This window comes from Neophocaena asiaeorientalis, unplaced genomic scaffold, assembly GCF_003031525.2.
Source record: "Neophocaena asiaeorientalis asiaeorientalis breed wild unplaced genomic scaffold, Neophocaena_asiaeorientalis_V1.1 scaffold160, whole genome shotgun sequence".
NCBI classification, from domain to species: domain Eukaryota; kingdom Metazoa; phylum Chordata; class Mammalia; order Artiodactyla; family Phocoenidae; genus Neophocaena; species Neophocaena asiaeorientalis.
In genome coordinates this window covers 681,530-702,717 of record NW_020175675.1, presented here as the reverse complement: position 1 = coordinate 702,717, position 21,188 = coordinate 681,530, and the positions used below count along the sequence as shown (strand labels likewise).

The 21,188-nt window shown below is 40.9% G+C and overlaps 1 protein-coding gene across 1 annotated transcript in view; it reads left to right on the top strand.

Moving 5' to 3' along the window:
- Nucleotides 1–20,216, top strand: part of SHC3 (SHC adaptor protein 3) — a 139,297-nt gene extending 119,081 nt beyond the window's left edge. Inside the window, exon 12 of the mRNA XM_024731943.1 lies at nucleotides 20,088–20,216. Within this exon, the coding sequence (XP_024587711.1) occupies nucleotides 20,088–20,216 (129 nt within the window). The remainder of the gene's footprint in view (nucleotides 1–20,087) is intronic.
- The last annotated feature ends 972 nt before the right edge of the window (nucleotides 20,217–21,188 follow it).

Genomic DNA, 21,188 nt, shown 5'->3' with positions numbered 1-21,188 from the left:
TGCACACCAGGGAAAATACATATTTTGTGTTTGTGTGTTTCAGAAATTTGCAAACAAACATGATGTTATTCCACAAATCATTCCTTTCTTTTTCCCTTCGGTACATGTTTTTAAGATCTGTCAGTAGTGCCTTCCGTATACTGAATTGTTACTTGGGTGGGCCATCTGGGGCTCACTGGATACACCATCTGCACATCACTTCCTGAGCTCTCTTGTGAAACATTGAAAAACTGAAGGTGCTGCAAACCTCGTGCCTGTTTCCCCTGCACCTGGGATGGTCTCTCTGGGGCATATCCCAGGAGTGTTTGATCATAGGGTGTACATACATTTAATGTCATCAGGGGTTGCATCTGCTTCCAGAATGGCTGGGCTACTGACAAGTGCAGCAGCAGAGCGTGAGGGTCCCACACCCACCCTTTCTCTATCTAGTTTTGCTAATCTGGTGCGGGTGGGGAGTGAAGTGATGTCTCATTGTTTGCTGTGCAATTCTTTGATTGCACTTTAACAGGTTTCTCCATAAATTTTATGTTCCTATCTTTCCTCCATGTTTCTCTTTTAATCTTCTTATTGGGTTTTCTTGAGTTTATTCCAGCAATAGAATCTCCATATGTACTCTCCCACATCTTCACCTATCAGATAGTTTTGTCTGTGACATTCTTCATCAGATAAAAGTCTGTTTTTGGGGAATGTAGCTGAATCCATCAATTTTCCCCTTTATGCTTTATAGTTTTGAGTTTTAAAAGGTTTCTCACCTACAAATCACAGATGTACGGTACTCTATATTTTCTCCTACTAGCTTTATTGTTTGTCTTTCACATTTACCTTTCAATTCCAACTGAAGTTACTTTAAAAGATGATATAAGATAGGACCCAACATTTTAAAAATGGCCATGTAGTGAGCCAATTCTCCCATCACTATTTACTAAATAATTCACCTTTTCTCTGTGGTAGTGATGCTCCCTCTATTACATACTAAGTCTCTGTGTCATGGGTCTGTTTCTGGACTCTCAGTTTTGTTCTACTGATTTGACTGTCTGTTTCTTGTGCAAGTTCCGTACTGCTTTAGTCATTACAGCCTTAAACTGTCTTAATATCTGGTGGTGTGCATCCTTCCTCTTGAGTCTCCTTTTTATAAGTTGTCTTAGCTATTCTCAGACCTTTATTCTTTGTACTGATTTTAGATTCATTTTATCAAGTCACCAAAAATACATGCTGGGGTTTCGATAGGACTTGCACTGAATTTACAGATTAATTTGGGGCGAGCTGACATTTTTCAATATTAAATCATCACCTCCATGAACATGGCATGTCTCCACTTATTTAGTTTTAAGATGTCTTTTGTTAGAATATTAAAATTCTCTTCAGAAAGTTCTTCTGTTTCCATTGTTAGGTTACTTCCTAGGGATAGTTTTAGTTCTTGTTGTAAGTGGTATGTTATTTTTGATCACTTTTTCTCAGTAGTTGTTGCTGCAGGGAGAGGAAAGTAGTGTGATCTTGAGCCTGGAAATTTTGCTGATTGTGGTCGTTTTACTGGACCAGCGGTCGTTGCCATTGCAAACACTGATTTTTTTCACCTGCCTTCCAATCCCAGACATTAAAGGACACCTTTGAGCATTGGCCAGGAGAGGGCGCCCTTGTTCAGCTTCCAACCTGAAGGAATGTTTGAGGTATTGTTCCCTTAAGGATGATGTAAGCTTTTGGTAGATGTCCTTATCAACCTAAAAGACTTCATTCATTCATTCACTCAACAAATGTGTACTGGATGACAACTAATCCAGGCATTGTTTTTTGCACCTGGGATATGTCCATGAGCCAGTTAAAAGGGCAATCTCTGCTCTCATTACCTATTTATACATATTAATTGACCAACTACTTTTATCATGTATAGGTGTTGAACTTTATTAAATGCTTCTTCAGCAGATTTTGAGATAATACCATGATTTTTTTCCTAAAGTCCATTCATGTGGGAAATTACACAGGTAGATTTTTCTGATGTTGCATCCTGGCATAAACCCTGCTTGGTCTTGACATAGTAATCATGGATTTGGAGTCCTAATATTTCCTTTAGAATTTTTCAGGCACAGTTCATGAGAGAAATCTGTCTTCATTGTCTTTGCTTCCTTCTCTTGTGTGTGCTCATCTGGTTTGGGTGTCAAGATTATGTGGTTATACACACCTCTTACAATGATCTAGGCTTACTCAGGTCAGAGGAGACTTCCCCCACCATTTTACCTCAAATAGAATCCCCTCGATATCCCCTATTTCTTTACCCTGATTTATTTTTACCCTTAAGCACTTATCACAAACAAGCACTCGTTTATTTGCTAATTTGTTTATTATTTCGTTTCCCCCACTAGACTGTAATCTCCAAGAGGGTAGCAGTCTTGTTCATTGCAGTATTTCCCACCATCTAGAATAGTGCCTGGCACATAGCTGGTGTTCAATAAGCATTAGATAACTGAATACATAAATCAACCTCAGGCTTTTTCAGGTTAGGAGGTTGAGGACCGAAGAAGGTGACCTGGGGTCACAAGTGAGATTTTCTACACAGACTCAGTCCAGAGTTCTTTCCATTTGCATTGGCTACCTATTAAATTAGTTGCAGTTATCTAAAGGAAAATAGGAGGGAAATAGAAATCCTATGAGAATAGGAATATTTCAGTTGAAAATTTTAGGTATTTTTTTAAAGTTAAAATTTAGCTAAATTATACCCTCTTATAGATCAAAGACGATTAGTTTTTTTGTTCACTCAGTTCTTATAGACAAGAAGATGATTTACAGAAGATATGTACTACTACTAATATATTATACATTCATGAACCAGTATCAAGATAATGTAGAAGACAAGGAGGACGTGAAGTTAGACCAGGTGTCTGAGCAAGCCCAAACACCCCAAGCTGTGCTGTCTCTACAGCTTTAATTTTGGAGGAGAAATTTGCAGTATGGTTGAGAAAATCTGTAAATCACACCTACTAATAACTGTTCTTTTGGGGGGCTTTTTGTGGGATCTGATTATCTAGCTTAATTGATCCTATGGAGGACAGCTTTAGCTGAAAAAGAAAATGGAAATGAAAGACTTAATTAAAAACGTAATGTCACTTCCTTGCTGTGAGGACACCAAAATAGACGATGAACACATTCTCTTCAATATTTATTCATCTGATTTTCATGGTAATTGGTTGGTCCCTGACTATAAAGGCGGAAACTTGGCAGAACAGATTACTCAGATAAATAAGGATGCAAAACAGTTCTACGTCTAAATTTACTCCAGAGTATACCAACCTATGTGCCTTCCCACTGTGCACTGATTGTTCAAGACGAGGGCGCCTGGGCATGCTGGAAATGTGGGTGACAAGGATCACTGTGACAGGGCTTTTGAGCTCCTGCAGAGGTGCTGAGGCTACCGACCCTAGATAACAGCAGCTGAAAAGAAGCCGGCGAGTGGGTCTGTAGGAACAGCCTCAGATATGGAGTCTGGTGCACTTTTTTTTCTTTTCAACATCTTTCAGAATCATTTAGTCAGCCCTCTGTGTCTAAAATTATTCCCTGAGTCATTTATCATTGATTCATCACTTTGGCCTTGAAGGGCCAGCGAAGTGATGTGGGCACTGTGCTTGCATTTGAACAAGCTACGGCTGCACGTTGCTGGGTATTCCATGGGCTTCGTCAACGTGGTCTCAGGTTATGGCATGTTTGAGAGCGTGTACAGGGGCTTTTGCATTCCTGAACTCACCAAACCATGACAACCATCCAACATCCACATTTATCAGGTTTTTATTTTCTTCTCAGGGTAATTAAGAAAACAAAAAGCCCCCTGATCCCTCCACTTAATAAAGCCCTGTTGTTATTTTGAAATTCCCTTCGTACCAGTCAGTCTAGCCTGTGCTGCCGTAACAAATAAGGGACTCCCTTCTCCAACAATGAGAAAACTGACTCCCATTATTCTTAATGTTTTTACTTGTTTGATGAACTTCCTTGTATGTGGAAACCTTCCTCATCAAGCCTGGATTTCGACTCCTCTGTCCAACTGTCCCCACATGGGTTCCCTCCTCACCCTGTTCATATTTTGACACCCACACTGCTCGATCCTCCTACATACATGCCCTCCCCCTCCTTGGCTGTGACTTCCATGGTGGGCTGCCCAACCTTCTCCTTGGCATGGATGCTTCTGACACCCTGTGCCAGTCCATCCATCCATCCAGCCCTTGGGCATACCCACTCTGCCCGCACTCTGGGATGCCACTTGGGGCCATTGTGGCTACGTGACCCCCACATCACAGACACCTGTCTTCTTGGCATTTGGACTTTTTGTTCACTTAGGAAGGAAAAGGAGAGGAAAGGAAGGGGAAGAGGAGCTTTGCAAAGTATTTCATAACAGATCCTGGGCCTCCTATCATTCCTACTATAACTACCTTAGCACGCATCCCTACCAATAAGGACATTAAAACAACAACAACAACATGTCATTGTTATAGCCAACAAAACCCAAAACTAATTACTAAACATACTCAAAATTTCCTGATTATCTCAAAGATATTCTTTTTATAGTAAATTTGTTGGAATCAGAATCCATAGATTGTCCACATCATGCATTTCATTATGTCTCTTAAGATTCTCACTCTGTAGAAGCTTTCTTTCTGTTTCCCTCTACACCTTGATTTGTTTGGTGAACTGGACATTTGTCTGTAGATTTTCCCATGTAGTGATTTGTGTCCTTGCTTTCTTGTGGCATTATTTAACTTGTTTCTTGTCTCTTGTATTATCTATGAACTGGTAAACATAAAGATCTTTAAAAACAGCTCTGTTGGGACAGAATTTACATAATACACACTTGAAGTGTACAATTCTGTGGTTTTTAGTATATTTGCAGATACGAGCATCCATCATCACCATCCATTTTGGAATATTTTCATGCTGTACCATTTAGCTATCACCTCCCTATCCTCCCATCCCACAGCCCTAGGAACCACTCAGCTATTTTCTGTCTCTATAGATTATCCAATTCTGGACATATGTATGAATAGAATTATATAATATGTGGACTTTTGACTAACTTCTTTCACTTAACATAATGTTTTAAAGGCTTACCCATGCTGTAATATGTGTGAGCACTCCATTCCTTTTTATGGATGAATAATATTCCATTTTTGGACATACCACATTTTATGATTAGTCTGTTGATGGGCACTTGGCTATTGTGAATAATGCAGCTATAAATGGTACGTACAAGTTTTTGCATGGACATATGTTTCATTTCTCTTGGATATATATCTAAGAGTGGGATTGCTAGGTCAAATGGTAACTCTATAATTTTTCTCTTGATGAAATGCCAGACGGTTTTCCAAAGCAGCTATACCATTTTACATTCCAACCAGCAGTGTATAAGGGTTACAATTCCTCTATATCATCACCAACACTTGTTATTATCTGACTTTTTGATTCTAGACATACTAGTGGATGTAAAGTGGTATACCATTGTGGTTTTGATTTGCATTTTCCTTGATGACTAATGAGGTTGAGCATTTTTTCATGTGCTTATTGGCCATGTGTGTATCTTCTTTGGAGAAATGTCTATTCAGATCCTTTGCCTACTTTTTCTTCCTTTTCTTTTTTTTCTCTTCACTTTTTATTGTGGTAAAATATATGTAATATAAAATTTACCATTGTAACTACTTTTTGAGTGTACAGTTCAATGATACTAAGTATGTTTATATAGTTAGGCAACCACCACTGCCATCCATCTCCAGAACCCTTCTCATCTTTCAAACCTGAAACTTTATACCTATTGAACAATAACTTCCCATTCCCAACCCCCAGTCCCTGGCATCCACCATTTTACTTTCTGTAACTATGATTTTGACTACTCTAAGTATACCTCATATAAGTGGAATCATACAGTATTTGTCTTTTTGTAATTGGTTTATTTCACTTAGCACAATGCCCTCAGGTTTCATCCACATTGTAGAATGTGTCAGAATTTCCTTCCTTTTTAAGGCTAAACAATATTCCATTATATGTATGTATCGCATTGTATCGCATTTTGCTTATCCATTCATCAGTGGATGGATATTTGGGTTGCTTCCATGTTTTAGCTATTGTGAAAAATGATGCTATGAACATGGGTATGCAATATCTCTTCCAGACCCCACTTTAGACTTTTATAGCATATATCCAAAGGTGGATTTGTTGGATCATATGGTAATTCATTTGTAATATTTTCTTGAGAAACTATCATATTTTTTCCACAGTGGCTGCACCGTTTTACATTCCCACCAGCAGTATACAAGGGTACCAATTTCTACACATCCTCTCCAACATTTATTTTCTATTTTCTTTTTTTTTTTTTTTCTGTATGCAGGCCTCCCACTGTTGTGGCCTCTCCAGTTGCGGAGCACAGGCTCCGGACGCGCAGGCTCAGCAGCCATGGCTCATGGGCCCAGCCGCTCCGCGGCATGTGGGATCTTCCCGAACCGGGGCATGAACCCGTGTGCCCTGCATCGGCAGGTGGACTCTCAACCACTGCTCCACCAGGGAAGCCCTCTATTTTCTTGATAGCAGCCATCCTAATGGATGTGAGATGGTATTTCATTGTAGTTTTGATTTGCATTTCTCTAATGATCTGTTTTGTTGGTCTCTTTATATTCATCCTTATTAGAGTTCATTGAGCTTTTTGGACGTTTATACTCATGTATTTAATCAGATTTGGAAAATTTCTGTCATTATTTCTTCAAGTACTATGTCTTTCTCTTTTTACCCTCTTCTCCCTCTAGCATTCTAGCAATGCATATGTTGATCTATTTTATGGTATCCCACAGGTCCTTTAGGCTCTGTTCACTTTTCTTCAATCTTTTTCCTTCTGTTCCTAGGACTCAAAAATTTCAATTGTCCTATCTTCAAGCTCCCTGATTCTTTCTTCTGTCTTGTGCTTTTCCACTCCAGAGTTTCATTTTGGTTCCTATTTAGGTTTTCTAAATAGGTTTTATTGATGTTTCTATTATTTGCATACATCATTTTCTTGACTTTCTCCACATCTTTATTTAGTTCTTTGAGCATCTTTAAGGCACCTTCAAGTTATTTTAAAGTCTTTTTCATGAATATTTATCCCTCTGTTTTTTCTAAGAGTTTTATAGTGTTAGCTTTTCCATTTAGGCTTTTGGTCCATTTTGAGTTAATTTGTGTATTCGGGGTGAGGCAATGTTTCGATTTTATTATTTTACAGGTGGATATCCAGTTTTCTCAGCATCCTTTGTTGAAAAGACTATTCTTTCCCCCATTGAATATGTTTGGCATTGCTGAAAATCAATTGACCATATATGTGTGGGTCTCAATTCCATTCTGTTGATCCCTATGTCTACCTTTGTGGCAGTACCACATTGCCTTGATTACTGTTGCTTAGTAGTAAGTTTTTAAGTCAAAGAGAGTGAGTCCTCTGACTTTGTTCTTTTTCAAGATCGTTTTAGCTATTCAGGGAACCTCACAATTTTATATACATTTTAGAAACAGCTTGCCAATTTTTACAAAGAAGTCAGATGGGTTTCTTATAGGAATTGTGTGTTGAATGTACAGATCAACTGGGGGATAGAGAGTATTGCCATCTTAACAATGCTGTCTTCTGTCCATTAACATGGGATGTTTTCCCACTTATCTAGATCTTCTTTAATTTCTTTTGACAATGTTTTTTTAGTTTTCAGAGTGTAAGTTTTCCACTTACTTTGTTAAATTTATTCCTCTCCATATATTTGTTTCTTGGATGCACTCATGAATGCAATTGTTTTCTCAATTTCATTCTCATTGTGTTCTTTGCAAGTATATAACTACAATTAATTGTTTGTATTAATCTTATATCGTGCAAACTAGCTGAACTCATTTATTAGTTCTAATAGTAGTTTTTAGTGATTCCTTAGTGTTTTCTACATATAAGATCATATTATCTGTGAATAGAGATAGTTTACTTCTTTCAAATCTGGATGCATTTTATTTCTTTTTATTGACTATTTGCCCTGGCTAGAACATCCAATAGAATAATAGAAGTGGCAAGAGCGGTTGTCTTTATCTTTTTACTTATCTTAAGGGGAAAGCATCCAATCTTTCACCATTAGGTATGATGTTGTGAGTTTTAGGTGGATGTCCTTTATCACGTTAAGTAAATTTCCTTTTACTTTTTTGAGTATCTTTTAACATGAAAAAGTGTTGGATTTTGTCAAATGCTCTTTATGTGCCTATTGAAATAATTATGTGATTTTTGTTTTTTATTCTATTGATATGTTCAACTCCATCAATCGGTTTTCAGATGTTAAACCAACCTTGCATTCCTGGAATAAATTCTGCTTGGTCATAGTGTATAATTATTTTTAAACGTTTCTGGATTTGGTTTGCTAGTACTTTTTGTTGAGGATTTTTTGCATCCATATTCATAAGAGATATTAGTCTGTAGTTCTCTTTTCTTGTAGTTTCTTTGTCTGGTTTTGGTATCAGGGTACTACTGGCCTCATTGATTGAATTTGGAAGTATTCCCTCATCTCCTACTTTTCGGAAGAAATTCCAAAGAATTTATATTAATTTTTCTTTAGACATTTGATAGAATTCAGCAGTGAAGCTATCTGGTCCTGGGCTTTTCTTTTGGGGTACTTCTGTTTAATGCTTAATATCTTCACTTGTTATAGGTGTATTCAGATTTTGTATTTCTTCTTGAGTCAGTTTTGATAGTTTGTGTCTTTCTAAGAATTTGTCCATTTCACCTAATATCAAATTGGTTGGCATAAAATTTTCCATGGTATTCTTTTATAATCTTTTTTATTTTTATAATATGGGGAAAATGTTCCCCTTTTCATTTCTAAGTATAGTAGTTTGAGTCTTCTTTGTTTTTTAATTTGGTCAATCTAGCTAAAGGTTTGTCAAGTTTGTTGACATTTTCAAAGAACCAACTTTTGGTTTCATTGATTTTTTTCTATTGTTTCTCTATTCTCCATTTTGTTTATCTCTGCTTTAATCTTTATGATTTTCTTTCTTCTGCTTGCCTTAAGTTTAGTATACTCTTCTTTTTTTCAGGGTCTTTAAGTGAGGGGTTATGTTATTGATTTGAGATATTTTCTGTCTTAATATAGACATTTACAGCTATAAATTTCTTAAGTATAGCTGTAGCTCATAAGTTTGGTCTGTTGTGTCTTCGTTTTCATTTATTTTAAGTATTTTCTTATTTCCCTCCTGATATCTCTTTGACTCATTAATTATGTAGGAGTTTTTTTTTGAATTTCTATGTATTTGTGAGTTTCTGAATTCTTTTCCTGCTGTTGAGTCCCAGTTTCATTTCATTTTGGTCAGAGAATGTATCCCCTTAGTGTGGCATTATTGTTATACATATTAATCTATTATATTAATGTTACAGACTTAACAATGCATTGTTATATTACCTTACCCTCTGAAATTATTTCCCTAGCCTAATGCAGCTTTGCTCTGCCCACCTCCTTTGTACTGTTATTGGCAAATATGTTATACGTATATTACACTTCTATGTTAGGCCCAACATTACATTATATTCATATTATTTTATACAATTACTTTTAAATAAGTTAATATTGAAGTTTCTAATTGCCTTCTTCTTGAGAGAAGAGACCTAAGTTTTCCTCACCATGTCATTACTATTATCCAGCTCATTCCAACTATTTTTGGAACATGCATGAAGACAGTCTGATTTTCTGTTCTAATGTGGACTAATAGATTACTAAAGCAAACCCATTATTCTAAGGACATAGTCTCATTGGAGTCCTGGGTGAGTTTCAGCCTGTTGTGTATACTATATCTTCCTCTTTTATGGTTTTCACTCACTTTAATTGGAGTTATTCCTCAAAACATGTGCACGGGCATGAACTTTCTCATTCTTACATGTCTGAAAATATATTTTGAAGTCACTTTGATTCACCTTATGGTTGGCTGTAGCATGGCTGCTCTGATTCTTAATCTTTTGTAGATTACTTTTTCTTTACCTACTAGACATTTTTAGTTTTTTCTTTACCTTCTACAATGACGTGGTCGTGAATCTGTGTGTACCTTTTCTTATTCATTTTTCCAGAGATGTGATGAACCCTCTCCATCTGAAAATTTTTGTTTTTTCTTAGGTCAGGGCAATTTCCTTATATTATTTCTTTGATAATTTCTTACCTTCTTTATTCTTTCCCCTTAGAACACCTGGTTGAGGGGATGGATCTCTTGGACTGATCTTCTGTCTCTTCTTTCCTGCAAGTTTCCAGTTCTTTGAAAATTTGCTCTATGTTCTGAAAGCTTTCCTTGATAATCTTCCAAACTTATTATATGTATAATTTTACAAATTGTATATTTAATTTCTAAAGGAAAATTTGTTATCTTCTGATTGTTTTACTTTTATTGTGCATCTTGTTCTTTTTAATGGTTAAAAAGAAGAAGAACATTTTTACTTTTTGGTGTTATTAATATGAGTTGTTTTAAATATTTTGTCTATTTTCCAACTTAACTTGTGGGGTCAGGTGTTTGTTTGCTTATCATGATTTTTCTTTTCATGGTACTGACATTCTTAAGATGCCCAGTACATTTCCTTGCCATATATAAGAACAAGAGACTGGATTGATTTTCCTGGGATGGATCTCCTCTGCTCTAATACATTTAGGTATCTTTCCCTCTAGTCTTTCCTGGCATTAGCATTGAAGACTGACTGAGATTATGTGTGTGTGGTGGGTGAGGCATGGGGTAGGGATATTTTGGAGGGGATTAGGTGAAAGGAAGCTGTTGTATGACAGATTAGAGGACTGTAGGGTGAGAAGGAGAGGAGGGGGCTCGGACTTTTACGCTGGGTACCTCCCAGGAGCGTTTTACTTGGAATCACCTTTACCCTCCTATAGCCTTAATTTCCCCCAGATGTCTTATTTAATTTCTTTGGATAAACATTCTCTGGCTTCTTCCCTGAAGGCAAAATACTAGTTTGGCTATAAGGAGGCAAAGGGGAAGGAGGGGGTGGTGGAGCTGCTGGCTAAATTACTCTGGAGCATTCTCCAGGCAGCCTAACTGCTCTCCCTCCCACCATTGCTCCTCGCTCTCCTCAGCTGCAGGATCCGCCCTCCCTTCTACATTCTAAGCTACCCTCCTCCTCACTCGTTTATTTCAACAGGCTTCCTCTTTTCTGCTAGACCACAGTGTGCTGATGTTACAGTATCCACTGGCAATCCACCTCCTTCTCTTTTGTTTTAGAAGTTTATTCCTCTACTGTCATTTCACTGGGTTTGGTGAAGATGGGATAAGACAATGCCTATACTCAGCCTTACATTTTAAATTAGAATTTCTTTACTCATGCCTTTCCTGTAAAAAGAGAATCATTTAATGATGTAAAACATCAGCTATTCACCCACCTTTATTTTCTATCGACAATTACAAAATTAAAGAAGTAAAAACACATAGGTACATTTTAGTATCTTCCCCACTCAATATTTGGTAAGGGACCTTCCCTCCTTTTTTTCTGTAAATACACCAATGCCCTAGGGGAGCTTGGAGCTAATGTGTCCACAACATTTCTGTGCTTCTCTGGCATGGCTCTGAAGAAACCCTGATTGGTGAACATTTCCTATGAATTTCCCTTTTGGATACTGTGGTCAGGCTTCTACTTTTTTCTCTTCTATTATCAGAAACAGACTTTGCTGACTTTGGGCAAACTTGGGGATGATTGAGGCTCCTTAGTACCTTGGAACTGGAAAAAGAAGGGACATTACACCTAGAAGGAACCAGAGCCAGGCAGCCCAAAATAGTCCCCCTCACCCTGGATGTGGCTGGTCAGGGAAACCATGGGGTGGGAGGGGGAGATTGGAAGATCTCCAGGATCCCAGCTGTGCAGGGATTCATGATCAAGCTTACAGTTTGGATGGAAAATGAGTGTTCATGTGGAGCAAGGCATCAATTGGAAAACGTAAGCAATTGGTGTGCAAGATTCCAAGTATGACCCTTGGCATTGCAGCACCAGGGGCTGATGTGGAGCCAGCACTGTAGACATTGGGTTTAGGAGGGACCTGGACTGCACCTTAATTTCAAGTCTGGAAGAAGCCAGGCAATGTGGCCAGGGTGGGTCTACATCCTATCTGTGTTAGGTTGCATTCAGGCATGAACTTTTGGGGGTGGGAGGATGTTCCAGTGGATCCAGCCAAAGCTGAGACAGTAGACAGAGGGCTGAAGGTCTGTATGTGCAACTGTTCCTGTGGAATCAGAGTTTTCATCAGGAGACATCTTCTACTGACAGCTTTGCCTGTTCTGGTGCCACCCTTTGGACGGGGCTGAATGTAATCATTTTGTCATCGATTGACTGTACTCCTTAAGGCATGATTTTTTTTTTTTTTTTTTTTTTTTTTTTTTTTTTTTTTTTGGTTGCACCACGTGGCTTGTGAGATCTCAGTTCCCAAACCAGAGATTGAACCCGGGTTGTGGCAGTGAAAGCCTGGAATCCTAAACACTAGGCCCCCATGGAACTCCCTTAATGTGCCATTTTTAAATGCACAATTTCTAAATGCCTACAGAGCAACTCCACATAAGTGTTCTAGGCAACTTGAGCCCACCACGTCTAAAGGGGAAGGTATCATCCCATCGTTCCCAGCTCCTCACCCCAGCTGCCCCCTGGATGCCTTCCCATGGCTTGCCCAGTCAGCAAGCCTCTGCCACCAGCACCTCCCTCTCACACTCCACATTCTCTGACTGACCAATCCCCTAAATATCTCTGAAAGGGTCCCTCTCTTCCTGGATTGTCAGTGCATTTCCCCCCACCCTTCACTGCCAGCAGGAGGCTCCGCTAATGTCATTCCCTGCTCTAAATCTCTCCAGGATGGCCGTTGCCTTCAGGGTAAGTTTAAACTGCTCAGTATGGTATGAAAAACAGGAGCAGCAAACATTTACTGAGCATGTACTAGGGGCCCTGCACTGTGTGACTTCATGCACATTAATCAGTTACTTCTGATGAGAATCCTATGAAGTAGGACTATTATGATAACAAATTTACATGGGAATGAAGGCTCAGAGAGGTCAGTAACTTGCCCTAAAGGGCACCATTAGGAGGTGACAGGTGGGGAGGTGAACCCAGGTGCTTGAAACTGGCTTCTTGTCACTACACCAGACAGTTATCTTGGGGGCTGGCGGGGGAGGTCCGATGGTAGTTCACAAAGCACACAGAATGCTGCTTGGCACCCAGCTGGGTGACGAAGGAAAGCGCTGGGGTCTGGCTGGTTTACATCTCAGTGGAGCATCTTGAGAATGTCCCATCATTTCTGTTTTGATACTGGGTGGGTGGAGGGGCTGAATGAACAGGGCAGGTACTGTCACGTTCCTGTCAACAATGCAATTAGACCAACAGAGCTTCAAGCTGTACTCTTCTCGCCCAGTGGTTCTCAGAGTGGGGTCCCCTGTCTCCTGGAACCTGCTAGAAATGCAAATACTCAGGCTCCACCTGCTGAGTCAGAATCTCTTGGGGTGGGGGTGTCAGGCAGTCTGTGCTTCCAGAAGACCCTAAGGGCTTTTGGTGCTGCTCAAGCTGAGAACCACAGTCTGGTGTGAACGCATCCTTCCTGGCCTGTACATTTTGGGGCCTCCGCCTGGGGCTTTGTGTCACAGGGTTGCTTCATGGCTAAGAAGAAAATGTTTGGGGAGGGCAACACCAGATAATATTGAAGGAAGCTTCCAGCTCTCAGTTCAATTTCTTCGCCAGTGTGTTCTGCCAGCCACTAGAGGGAGCAAAAGGCACACAGCTTCTATCCTGGGAAAGGGATGGCTGAGCCTCACCTGTAAGGACGCAGGTGAGCGTCCAACCTCTGCTTCTCAGCAGTCCAGGCAGGCTTGCGGGAGAGCCTGCTGTTCACGCTACTCTGTGCTTCTTCTCTTCCTAGTTTGCTCTGTGTTCACAGATTTTCACAAAGTTATCAGGTTAGCTTTGTGGGATGGCTCTGTCCTCCCTGGGTCTGCATTCTGGGTCCAGGGTTCTCCCCCACCAAAGTACATTTGGCATGGTCGCTGGTGGTGAGTGCTGCAGGGTCAGACAGCTTGGGGATGCATTGAGTGCCCCAGCCTTCCTCCTTTAAGCTGGAATTAGGACTTTTTTGGTACTTTCTTGAGCAGTGCCTTATCAGCTGGCACCCTGGAAGCCTCACAGAGGTGAGCACTTAGAACTAGCAGGGCCCCGGAGGATCTTCCTGGGATGAAAGTTCTGCATTTAGAGAGACTACAATTCTATCCATCTACAGAGCTCCTAAAAAATTATTTTTAAGGTAGAATTTGCTGTGCTAGTTGATACAAGCAACAAGGAATTATTATACTTTCTGAACAGTTAGAACAAAAGTTCATAAACCCAATACTGCTGGAAAGTTAGAGTTCCAAAGGGCTGATCAAGCAGCCCCACATCTGCGAGGGCATGGAGGCTCACCTGTGAGGTGATCAGGTGGCTCAGACCAGGCTGCAACTTAGCTGTCCTCTCCTTTGTCCTCCTGGATGACTGCCCCCTGCATCACCCCATCCTCATGGCACTCACGTCCACCACTGCCCTCTTCCACTGCTCATCAAGGTGAAGAGCCCAGACTACAGAGCAAAACCCGGGCATAGGGTGTCCCTTCTGACAGATGTACACATCTGGCTTAGTCAACCCTGATGGAGAAAACGTCCAGAATCAATGAAGGGGAGTGGTGAGAAGAGCTCAGAGACTTCACTCAGTCTCTCCTGTGCCCTCAGATCCCAAACCTGATATTCTACTCCAAAAATTAACATCCTGAGGTTGACCCACCACTTCCCACCTCCACTGCTGCTCCCACCCTTGGAGATACTGCTAGGACAGTAAGGTGGAATTGCTGGATCACATGGGAAATCTATTTTTAATTTTTTGAGGAATCTCCATGCTGCTTTTCCACAGTGGCTGCATCAATTTACATTCCCACCAACAGTGTAGGAGGGTTCCCTTTTCTTCGCATCCTGGTCAACACTTGTTATTTTTTGTCTTTTTGACAATAGCCCTTCTGACAGGTGTGAGGTGATGTTTCACTGTGGTTTTAATTTGCATTTTTGTGGTGATTAGTGATGTTGAGCATCTTTCCATGCCGGTTGGCCAACAGGCCATCTGTATGTCTTCTTTGGAAAAATGTCCATTCAGGTCCTTTGACCATTTTTAATCAGGTTATTTTTCTTTTTTATGTTGAGTTGTGTGAGTTTTTTGTATATTTTGGATCTTAACCCTGTATTGGGCTTATTATTTGCAAATATCTTCTCCCATTCTATAGGTGGCCTTTTTTTGTTGTCAGTAGTTCCCTTCACTGTGCAAAAGCTTTTTAGCTCGATGTAATCTCATTTGTTCATTTTTGCTTACATTTCCCTTGCCTGAGGAGACATGTCCAAAAAACTATTGCTAAAACCGATATCAGAGAGTGTCTGCCTAGGTCTTCTTGTAGAATTTTTATGGTTTCAGGTCTTACATTTAAGTCTTTAATCCATTTTATTTCTGTATATGGTGTGAGAAAGTATTCTAGTTTGATTCTTTTGTATGTCCAGTTTTCCCAACACCGTTTATTGAAGAGGCTGTTTTTCCCCATTATGTATTCTTGATTTGGCCCATTTTTAAGTCTGGTTGTTTGTTTTCTTATTGTTGGTTTTAAGAGTTCTTTGTATAGTAGAATATTTTATTGGATAATAGTCCAAACTTATTATTTTATTATTTATTGTTATTATATATTATTTTATTTATTAGATATGTCTCTTGCAAATATTTTCTTCCCATCTGTGGCATGTCTTCTCATTCTCTTGACAGTGTCATTTGAAGGGCAGAAGTTTTTAATTTTAATGAAATCCAGCTTCTCATTTCCTTCTTTCATGGATCATGCCTTTGATATCATAAATAAAAAGTCATCACCAAACCCACAGTCATCTAGGTTTTCTCCTATGTTATCTTGTAAGAGTTTTATAGTTTTGCATTTTACATTTAGGTTTATCATCCATTTTGAGTCAATTTTTGTGAAGAGTGTACGGTTTGTGTCTAGGTTCAGTTTTTTGCATGTGGTTGTCTAGCACGATTTGCTGTTCTAACACCATTTGTTGAAAAGACAATATTTACTCCATTGTATTGCCTTTGCTTCTTTGTCAAAGATCAGTCATCTATATTTGTGTGGGTCTATTTCTGGGCTCTCTATTCTGTTCCATTGATCTATTTGTCTGTTCTTTCACTAATACCACACTATCTTGATTACTGAAGCTTTATAGTAAAACTTGAAGTTGAGTATTATCAGTCCTCTAACTTTATTCTTCTCCTTTGGTATTGTGTTGGCTACACTTGGTCTTTTGCTTTTCCCTATAAACTTTAGAATAAGTTTGTCAATATACACAATATCTTGCTGGGATTTTGATTGGGACTGCATTGAATCTATAGATCAAGTTGGGAAGAACTGACATCTTGACAATATTGAGTCTTTCAATCCATGAATACCGAATATATCTTCATTTATTTAGTTTTTAAAACTTTCTCTCATAATTTTGTAGTTTCCCTCATATAATTGTGTATATATTTTGTTAGATTTATAACTAAGTATTTCATTTTGGGGGTGCTAATATACTGGGTTGGCCAAAAAGTTTGTTTGGAGTTTTCCATAAGATGTTTTGGGAAAAACCCAAACAAGCTTTTTGGCCAACCCAATAAATAGTATTATGTTTTTAATTTCAAATTCAACTTGTTCATTGCTTATACATAGGAAAGCAACTGACTTTTGTATAGTAACCTCTTATCCTGCAATCTTGCTACGATCATTTATTAGTTCCAGGAATGTTTGGTTGTTTGTTTGTATTTTGGTTGTTGTTGCTGTTGATTTTTTTGGATTTTATTCATAGACAATCATATCATCTGTAAGCAAAGACAGTTTTATTTCTTCCTTTCCAATCAGCATACATTTTATTTCCTTTTCTTGACTTGTTGCATTAGCTGGGACTTCCACTATGATGTTGAAAAGGAGTAATGAGATGGGACATCCTTGCCTTGTTCCTGGTCTTACTGGGAAAGCTTCAAGTTATTTGTAATATTCCTTTATTATCCTTTTAACATCTGTGAGATCTGTAGTGATGACCCCTCTTTCACTTCTGATATTAGTAATTTGTGTCTTCTTTCATTTTTTCTTACTTAGCCTGGTTAGAGGATTATTGATTTTATTTATCTTTTCAAAGAACTAGCTTTGGGGATCATTGATTTTCTGTATTGATTTCCTATTTCAATTTCATTGATTTCTGCCCTAATTTTTATTATTTCTTTCCCTTTACTTAACTTGAACTTAACTTGCTTTTCCTTCTCTAGTTTCCTAAAGTGGAAGCTTAGATTATTGATTTCAGATTTTTCTTCATTTTCAATATATGCGTATTGAACTAAAACAAAGGCTCTCATCCTCACTTTTATATGCTTTTTTGCTATGCAAAGCCTAACGTAGTTTTATGGGGTTAACATTCATGTGTCATCACTGTAGCAGAATCCCTTTATGTATCTGGAGAAGTTTGTCCTAGGTTTGTCTGGGCTGCTGGGCTTTTAAAATCAGCCATTGGCATTTCCAGCACATGGCAGGTGAGTCCACACAGATGGCTCTGTGGGCTGCAAGTTCTCTGGGCAGGAGCCAGATCAGAGTTTCAGCAAGTGTTTATAGGAGTGAAGTAAACTGCCTATTTCTTTATATGGCTTACTCTTCTGTGTGCTTATATGTGTGCATGTTTATACTGGCCAGCCTACGTACTACAAAAACCCTGACCAGTGGTCCTCAGCTTGGCAGCATGTTGGAATCATGGAGGGAACATACAACATGCTAGTGCCCAGGCCCCATCCCAAGCTCCTGGTGAAGTTGGCCTAGGCATGGGGTTACTGAGAGCAACTCAGGTGATGCCAGCGTGAGCCCAGGTTTAGACCACTGTCCCAGACACTTTCCCAACATAAATCCTTCTTCATCTGTCTCTATTGCCCCAGAACATAAATGAGTGTTAATCATTAAGAAGTGGAAATAAGGAGTCAATGATGTAAAGGCAACACCCCGATAATACTAGGCTCAAGCTGAGCTCCTGGGTGCCTTCAGCATCCAAGGAAGGGGCCTGTTGTTTTACCCAGGGGGTCTTTCTGGGTGGGGAATTCTAAGGAGCCCCAGGAGGATTAAACAACCTTGATGCAAAGATGCCAGAAAGTCTTGCAAAAAGATTTTTTTCTGAATGTGCCCATCAGATTACACCCTTACTGAGGCTTAATGCCCAAGAGTCAGGGGACCCCATGGCCTGGGAAGTTTCTTCCCCTTCAGTGCTTACAGAGGTGGGTGGGGAGGAGCCTCACATCAGAGTTGGAACCCAGGAGAGGAGAGCATCCTAATTTTAAAAAGTTTAAAGCCCAGGGCAGATGGCCTGGGCAGGGGCTTCTGATATACACACCTGAAGCATAGATTTAGAGAGAGAATGAGATATGGGACTGAAGGCCCAGAGATGGACATCCCATTGGTGGGTTGATGGAGGGGGAGAAACAAGGGTGGCCACATTAGGAAAGGAGAGTGAGATTAAGAACTTGGAGAAGGATGGATGGACCTAGAGATTGTCATATTGAGTGAAGTAATTCAGACACAGAAAGGCAAATATCATATGATAGCACTTATATGTGGAATCTAAAAAGTGTTACAAATAACTTATTTATGAAACAGAAATAGAGTCACAGATGCAGAAAAGAAATTTATGGTTACCAGGGGGGAAAGGGGGGGGAGGGATAAATTGGGAGATTGGGATTTGCATATACACACTATTATATATAAAATAGATAACCAATAAGGACCTGCTGTATAGCACAGGAAGCTCTACTCAGTACTCTGTAATGGCCTATATGGGAAAAGAATCTAAAGAAGAGTGGATATATGTTTATGTATAACTGACTCATATTGCTGTACAGCAGCAACTAACACAACATTTTAAATCAACTATACTCCATAAAATTAAGAAAAAAATAACTTGGGGAAAGAATATTGGGACAAGTAAGTGAGGAGAATAGATGTGCCTTCAGATCCTTGAGGGAGGGATGGTTGTTCCCTGGTTGTTCCAAGGGAGGGATGGGTCCCAGCAATGAGGCTGGAGAGAGGGGTTGGGGTACCCAGGCATCCCAGACCCATTGTGAGGGTCATCAATGGGACTGGAGCACTAGTGGGTACAGCCAGGGGCCTGCTCCCTGCCCCGTCTCCGTTCCCTCTCAAAGAAGTAGGCCCCCGGGGCTGCATCCGGAGCACGCTTGGACACTGCTCCTGGCCAGAACTCATACTGCCTCCTTCAAGTGTGGTCTATACTGTGAGTGTACCGGCTCAGGGTGGGGGGACTGGTGGCCCTCAGGGACCAGAGCACAGGGCCATTGTGCAGAGGGAAGAGGCAAAGCGCCACCCAGCACCCTCACCCCATCTCAGGCCTTCATCTATTCAGGAGAAGTTCATGGACAGGCACCCTACTAAGCTTTAGAACTGAGTGACCAGAAACGTGCAGCACTGCCCCTCCATCCCAGCAAGGGTCACCCTCCAGTGGGAACTTGGAGCCCCTCCTCACAACTGTGGGTTCCTTCCTGGCAGGTGCGCAGGATGCTGACAGCTGGCCTGGGGAGGGGTGGTGAGGAAGGACGGGGGCCTGAAGGTGCTGACCTGGAGGCTGAGCTAGGCTCCCAGGTGGAAGAAGCTGTCTGGGCCAGTACCGCCGGGCAAAGGCCTGCAGGTGGCAGGGGCAGGGGAGCCTGCAGACACCGCTGGGTGGTGCAGGACAGAGGTTTCTGGGATGAATCCCATGAGGGCAGGAGGGGAGCCAGAGAGAGGAGGCTGTTGGGCTGCAGAGGATCTCACCACGGCCCCTGGTTGCTAAAGGTGGGGGAGGCCATGGCTCAGTCCCAGAGGGGTGGACAGATGAACTGACTGAATATAATGGCCAGTGACAGGGACCAGGGACTTAGCAGACACCACCTCTGAAAGCACAAGGAAACCCTGGGTCGCTAAGGAGGCTGCGTCTCCAGTTCTGACTCCCAGTGGGGGGGCGTTCTCCTTCCTTTGCCTGTGGGTGGTGCTAACCTTCCCTCTGCACCCTCACAGATCCGCACAAAGGACAGGATCTTTGACAGTATCAACGACCTCATCAACCACCACCTGGAGAACAGTCTGCCCATTGTCTCTGCCGGGAGCGAGCTCTGCCTTCAGCAGCCGGTGGAGAGGAACCCGTGACCTGCCAGCTGCCCCGTCCCGACACTGCACCTGCAGTCAGGAGGGCTCACTTCTTCCCGGTAGATGGGTACTGGGCCATGGGAACTCAAGCATCTGCCCACTAGCCCAGAGCTTTGTTCAAAAGCCCCAGGAGGAAGGCCTCCCTAAAGTGCAAGTTTCATAAACTTGTTCTGAATTCTCATGTGCATATTAAAGGTGTACATACCTATACATCCTGTACAAATTATCCCTCTATATTTATATTTTTTAAGACTAAGAAAGATGTAAGACTGATGTTCCGTGCTGTATGTTTTTAATGAAAACAAAGTTTGACTGTAGTTGTCCGGGCAAAATGTTAATTCAGCTGACCCATTCCACTGGGAAAGTCCACTGGGAAGGTGTTACCTACTAAGCACAATACAGGGAATAGAATCAGCAGGAGGGTCGGTAATAAACACTTGGGACTGTAATAGAATAAGGCAAGATGCTGTCTATGCTCTGCACGTAAAGCCCTGTGAAGTGCTGGTCCTCATGGCTGTCCCTCCTCCTTGGCGACGCCTCCCAGGCTGCCTGCCTCACACCTGTGTGCATGGGGTTTCCAGCACCAGAGATTAGGGCTGCTGCACTGAAGAGTAGGCGTTACTCCAGCTGTTTCAGGTAGTGCTGAGCACAGGAATGCCGTCTCCCGTGACCCCGGTTGTCCAGGGGTTCTTGGGGATCCACTTTACTGCCAAATAGGGCACAAAATAAGGCTCACTGATCAAGATCTTGACAGGTAAATGCTTCCTTTGTTTTTATCTGTACAAGGACAAAATGAGGATGTGTGGAGGGGTAGCTGGGGGTTTGTACATCCTCTTAGCCAACGGGCTGCTGCAGTACCTGCTAGTAAAACCCCGCCCCCTTTATATTCAGTAGAGGAAGAAGCATGTGTACGATCTGTGGAAGATGGGTGCAAACACATGTGCTCAGAGTTCCTGCCTGGAGACATTCCAT